Here is a 6,654-nt window from a genome sequence, read left to right on the forward strand (position 1 = left end):
TCGATTTTCTCTATGAAAAAATTTTCAAGAAAATGTTTTTACATATAATTTCTTATTCAATCAACATCAACGTGTGTAGTTCAAATGTTTTGTTTTACGGCAAATCCACCCTTTTATGAGCTGCTTATAAAATGCCCAAACAGTATTTTTTGTTGTTGTGAAACGATTCATTCAACACAGAATGCTATTATAGCAATACCGAGGATTAAGCGGGGTTCATACCTTTCCCCATCACTGTACGTGTAAATGTGAACGCAAGTGATTTAACAGGAATCGAACTCTAGTTCTGAATATCGATTACATTGTCCGCGACGGTAATCAATACGTCACTTGTACTCGACTTTTATCGGTGGCAGGGAAAAATTGCGATAAAAAGAGCAAAAAAAAAAAGTACCTCGGCTACATGGGATGATAACTGTCCTTTTTAGAAATTGTTCTAACGCGATCAAACAAAATGACCGCCGTCACAATTATCTTTTTCCATTAAGAATTTTTTTTTTTTAATTCAGCTTTTGGATGAATTTCATCAAATTAACGAAAGAAAATAAAAACGTGGAAAAAAAAATCCTTGGAATAAATAATAATCTGGCCTTAATGACATCCAGGTTATGTTTTAAACGCGAAAAGAAAATTGCCATAGAAAATCTGTATAATGTTGAAATTTAATTTATTTAATTAATTAAATCACTCGAGAAATCGTAAACACATTTCTAAATAGTAAACAGGGCTTATAAACAAAGCAATAACCTTTTCAACGCATCAGTCCGCTAGCTGCGGTCTAGTGGGGATAGAGTAATATTTAAAGAAAAAATAATAAGGAAGTAAAAATTTTAAAAACTTAAAAAAGTGAATAAATAAATAAATAAATAAATTAATTAATTATTATTATTATTATTATTATTATTATTAATAATAATAATAATAATAATAATAATAATAATAATAATAATAATAATAATAATAATAATAATACATTTATTATTTCAAAAATATTTTTAAAAACGCATCTTTTATTTCTAAAGGGCAATTAAATTTCTTATTAATTTCCACGTTTTTCAAAATTTGACATTTTGCTATTTTATTTCCTATATTTTTCAAAACTTCGTCTATTTTCAGTACTGTTATATATGTATATATATATATATATATATATATATATATATATATATATATATATACATATATATATATATATATATATATAATTTTGGTACAACTGACAAGATGATTGATTCTGCGCAAGAAAAAATTAATGACGTCACTTCACTGACGTCACGCCTAACGCTCACACAGCTCCCCCATTGCCAACTGTCGCATACTGACAAGCTGACAGCGTCGGCTGCCGGGGAGGTACTGTCGGATATGTGAATGGTGAATGCTGTTTCGCCTTTAATCTGAGGGAAGCAATGCTAGTTGAACACTGGTCCCTGTTGTAGATGTAAGGGGGTGCCGGCGGGGCGTACGGGCATTGTGACGTTGGACTGGCTACGTTACCCATCGAGGCGACGCTGGGTACCCCTCCCGGGACCATACTGTTGCTGATACTACTGGCCGGGGATGAGAAGCACATTGGCTGGCTAGTGACCACCGAGGGAAGATGATTTACAGAGTTTAATCCCCAGGAGAAGCCTTTCGGACCCAACGGACTGGGTACCTTCGTCGCCCAGTTATTGTAAGAATAGCCTGTGTAGAGACTGTCGTCAAATGGTGGCTGCATCAAACCGCTAAATTGAGGACCAAATCCATTCTTAAACGTTTCCATGTTTCTTTCTCGTTTTCGCCATTTTGCGCGTCGATTTTTGAACCATACCTGAAATTAACAAAAAAATTAAAAATTAATTAATTAAACAACAATTTTTTCACTGACGATTTATCATTATATAAGGTTGGCAACTAATTTCTTGTAATTTTTGTTTTTTGAAATACTGTGTCGATTTTTTTTTTTGTTTTTATTATATTTTTCGAGTCAAAAGCAAATGACTTCTACGGAAACGGTATTGAAAATCTTGCTGAACGTCAAGAAAAAGTTGTGAAACATGAATGAATTGATTAAATGTTTGTTAGTTCTTATTTTACTTTTAAAAAAATATTGGTATGAAAAAAAAAAACGGCAGAACTTAGTTGCCAACCTAATATAAGCATTTAAAAAATATTTCGGACTAAAGTCTTGCATATCACAATTTTTCAATTGTATTTGAGCAAATGACGGTTACTCCGTGGTGAACGACGAGGACTGGGAAATTCAGTGCTCCAAGTTCGAATCCAGTTCATGCCACAGAAACACTTTCACGCAGGATGTTAGCAAGTTTCATATAGTCTCTCCTGTAAGTACTCGATGTATTTCTAGAAAGAATTCAAACTAGAAAGATATCGGGGAAACCAATGCTGACAATAGAATCATTAGATTCATACGAAATGAATGAATTTCAGATTTATTGATATCAGTAAAGTTTAAAAATAATTTTATAAAATGATTAGAATTTGAAAATTTTACTAAATATTAGAACAAAAATTTAGAAAGAAAATAAAAACGATAAAAAGCAAAAGAAAAAGCAGATGTTTTTCAATATAGATACAAGCCAATCCTGTGTGTGCAATATAGTTCACATGAGCGCGTGGGAAAGTATCAGCAGCAGCGAAGAATGGCTGGCTGCGAGGAGATTAGCAGCAGTAGTAAAAAAAATAGGCATATGCAGATTAGGAAGTCTGCGCGAGTAGAAAAGGGAAAATAAAAGAAGAAAAATGCATCAAGTGCTCGAAGAGAAAACAAAGTTGGCGCCGAAGGAGACGGTCGTGAAAAGCGAAGAAGAGAATGGGCCAGCTGTGCCCAGCTTGCGGTCGAAAGAAAGAAAAGCGCGTGCGTGGCTAAAATGGACAGGTAACAGTAAGATACTTTTTAATTGGTGCCGAAAGTAACGGCAATAAAAGCTTTTTGAAAAAAAAAATGCCATATTTTTGTTTATTTCTTTCCTCTTGTTTGTATGTAACGGTAACGTTACAGTCAGGAAACATGGGATAAAACATAGTATAGAAGAAATCTTGAATAGTTCATCCACGAAATCATCAAAATTAATGTTACTTATGGAATAGAATTCAGCATCATCATAATCATCGTCATCATGTTTCTTTAATTGGTTCACGTTCTCCCCCCTCCACCGCTAACAGATTCATTGCAAGCTTTTCTGTAATTTCTAGTCGGTTTCTAAGACCGCCGGTTTCACGCTCCCCGCGATTACTTATGTCATTTAACTTTTAAAAAAAAATAAAGGTCAAAATCATCAGCTCATCCGACCTCAGATCGTACAAAGCAAAATCTGTGTATACAATCTGTAAAATAAATAGCATCAGTTATATTTGGAAACGGAGAAAACATTAACGTGCATGAATAACATCGCCTAAAGAAGGTCGTGGGGTACCTCGGCAGAAACGCAATTAAAAATAAATACGAATGCTAAGGATAGTAGTCCGAAGAAAGGCAACTAAAGATAACCACATCACATTCGATGTAATCGTGATAAAACATTTATTACTTTAAAAAAAAATGTTAATGTTGTATAAACACAGAGTTTTATATTCTCCTTTCTATACGGCATCTCAACGCTTTTGACTCGCTAAATGTTGGTAAACAATATAATAAAGATTCGTTGTATACGAGTTGTTGTTTTACTTAAATGTGTGGAAACTCCGTATTCATCAGTAGGGCTATGTCAAGAGAATCTTTTTTTCATGATTTTGACTCTCGAATATAAATCAGTTAATGTCTTATCTGTTTTTAGATTGGGTGATGTGGTTCTCGATTGATTAACTGTGTCGGATATATACTCGAGAGTCAAAACAATGAAAAGAATATAGAGTACTGCTGCCACATCTGGGCAGGAGCTACTAAAAACATTCTATCCTACCTTGACAGAGTACAAAATAGACTTCGTAGCCTAGTGGGGGATGTCCTTTTCTCCTCCCTGCAACCTCTCTCCCACAGAAGGGACGTTGCGAACCTGTCGTTGCTTTATCGTCCTTTCCATGGGAAGTGTTCGTTCTAGCTCCAATCTTTGGTCACCCCCTCGCCTATCTTTCACGAAAAACACCCGTCTAACTGAAACCACTGTCAGTAATTTTCCCCACTTTTATCTGTGCATAAATCAAAGCATAGATTCCATGAACAAAGCGTCTTTCTAAGAAGTACACGCGTGTGGAACTCTCTTCCTTTTGCTTGCTTCCAACCTGACTACAACTTGGATATCTTCAAGTCCAACATAAACAAGTTCCTGATAAACCGTCCCTTTAAATAAGACACGTTATCAGATCTCCATTACTAACGATTACTACGATATTGTTTTATTGATTACTGTACACGCAATAACCCTTATCCCCGAGTGACCTCCGGGCCTTTATAAGTAGTCACTTCCATGAAAAAAATATATTCTCTTGTCAAAGACGTATTCATAAGTTTCGCAATGATATTAATGATAAAATCATTGCAATCGAACCGATAAAATTTGAATTCGCCATAGCTGATTCCATCGACAGTGACGGAATCTGCAATTCAAATTCAAAACACAATCATTACAAAATATAAAATTTAATTTTTAAAAATTATTTACTAAAATAAGGTTATAAGGAAATATTAATCGAATATTAATCGATGATTTTTAATCAGAGGTGTTAGTCTGGTAATCTTCGGCTCCCAAAATCAGCAGAGATTAGGCCATTCCAGTAATGATATGGTTCCTGTTGATTTTGTGGTGGGAGTTTAATTCTAGGCGGTCCACCCTACCAGGTTTTTTCTTCTCTCTTTGAAAAGAGTTTAGTTTATTGCTGATCGTCTGAGGCGCCCTTATCAGGGAATGCCAACGGTGCTGTCCGAACACTTTTTGCAGGTCAGAGTGTCCTTCCTCTGGGGCGCTGACTTCTCAGTTTCACTTTTCGACCCTGGTATCTAAGTTCATGCATTGGGGGTGAATTAAAAAACCCTGCTAATCGGTTATTTCGATCGTTTCCTGGTTTGGACGGAATTTTGTACGAGAGTTATACACTCTAAAATTACTAAAAATGTCATCTTTTATAATATATCCTAAATTTCCTTCGTTAAAAGTTGTTTCAACGTGTAAGCGAACGCTTATGTGCATACAACACAAGTCACGCCAGAGAAACTCACGTTTACCCGCAAGAATGACTGAAATATGTATTAATTGACAAAAATTACACTCTTCTCATAGAAATACTACAAGTAAACCGACCAGTACTACCGATTAAACACGATAATTCTATTATTCAAAGAATTTGAGATCAAAGGGAGAGACAGTATGCTTATTTAGTTTAGGTTGAATATTTCGAGTCACCGGAATTCAAAACTAGACAAGGAATTTAAATTGATTAATGTTTTCCTACTTACGGTTTAGATGCATCCGTTCAGTCTCGAAAGACAAAGGATACCCCATGTCGAGGCAGCTGCGCGTATAATCGTGAGGCAAGGGCTGCGCAATCTTTAACCACACCTCTCCTGAATCGGCACTGTTTTAGTCCAGTGGCAACGAGAAGTCCAGGACCACTGGAACCATTGCCGAGATAAGCGGAGAGCACATACAACACCTGAAAGTCCCAGATGGTCACCCATTTAGTAATGACCTGGTTCAACGTTGCTTAACTTCACCCAGCGGGGACCGGTATATCAACGTGATTATGCCGTCTTATTACGACATAATCACTTACGGTTTAATTAATTTATTAATCAATTAAAGTATTATTATAACTGATATTTGCTTATAACTTAGTATAATTTATATTTTATATAATTTAGTAATTTTATTTTCGGACTATCATTCTTATTTTGTTTGCTGCGTTTTGTTATGTGTGATGTGATTGGCTATAATTTCTACCTTGACATGAGTAAACATGAATTTCGTTGGCCGGAATTTCTGTAGTGACTTGTACACATAAGCGCTCAGCTAGAACATTTTAAATATCCTTCGACGTAGGCACATATGCACGCAAGGACACTACTCAATCATTGTGAACCATTTATTTCTCTATCAGACAGTTCGATTTCCATATGTCAGACAATTATATTACTCTCAAAACCATCATCATCATCATCATGTTTACAATGAAGAGAACGAGGCTATTTTTTCTGTTTATTATTTTTTAGAGTTTATTTATTTTTTAATTCTTTATCATTCATGTTTGACTATTTGTTTTCGCCGAGTGAGAGGTTACAAGCTATAAATCTAAACGATACATCATATTATGTTTGTAAAATATATCAAACAGATGCGACGAGACACATCGTCAATGATATTGTATGGCTGGATTCTATAGTCGTTTGGAGAGGGGTCAGCATCAGACCTCAACACTAAAACGACCCAACTAGCATTGATCAAACACTAGCTTGTCACAATGCTGCACGGCACAGAACACCATCATGGGAAACAATGGTTACTGACAATAAATAGCTTCTTCGAGAATCATAGCTTACAACACAAACAATCAGCTACATCCATAGAATACTAACTCTTATAAAAAAAATAACTACTCACAAACAAGTTTCACTCTCTAAAGATGGACCTGACATGGTCCGAATTAAACAGAAATGTTTCAACTATTAAAAAAGCAAGAAATTGAATCGCATTTTTCTTCCTTCTTTTAATGAAATACTTT

General features: G+C 35.1%; 1 protein-coding gene across 1 annotated transcript in view; it reads right to left on the minus strand.

The window, feature by feature from the left end:
• Positions 1-1,008: 1,008 nt before the first annotated feature.
• The window catches only part of LOC145297518 (pituitary homeobox 3-like), a 269,787-nt gene continuing 264,141 nt past the window's right edge, over positions 1,009-6,654 (minus strand). The window contains exon 3 of the mRNA XM_080143428.1: positions 1,009-1,810. Coding sequence (XP_079999554.1) covers positions 1,286-1,810 — 525 coding nt within the window. The 3' untranslated portion in view covers positions 1,009-1,285. The remainder of the gene's footprint in view (positions 1,811-6,654) is intronic.

Source organism: Euprymna scolopes, chromosome 18, assembly GCF_053919585.1.
Source record: "Euprymna scolopes isolate OS-2025 chromosome 18, ASM5391958v1, whole genome shotgun sequence".
Lineage (NCBI taxonomy): Eukaryota > Metazoa > Mollusca > Cephalopoda > Sepiida > Sepiolidae > Euprymna > Euprymna scolopes.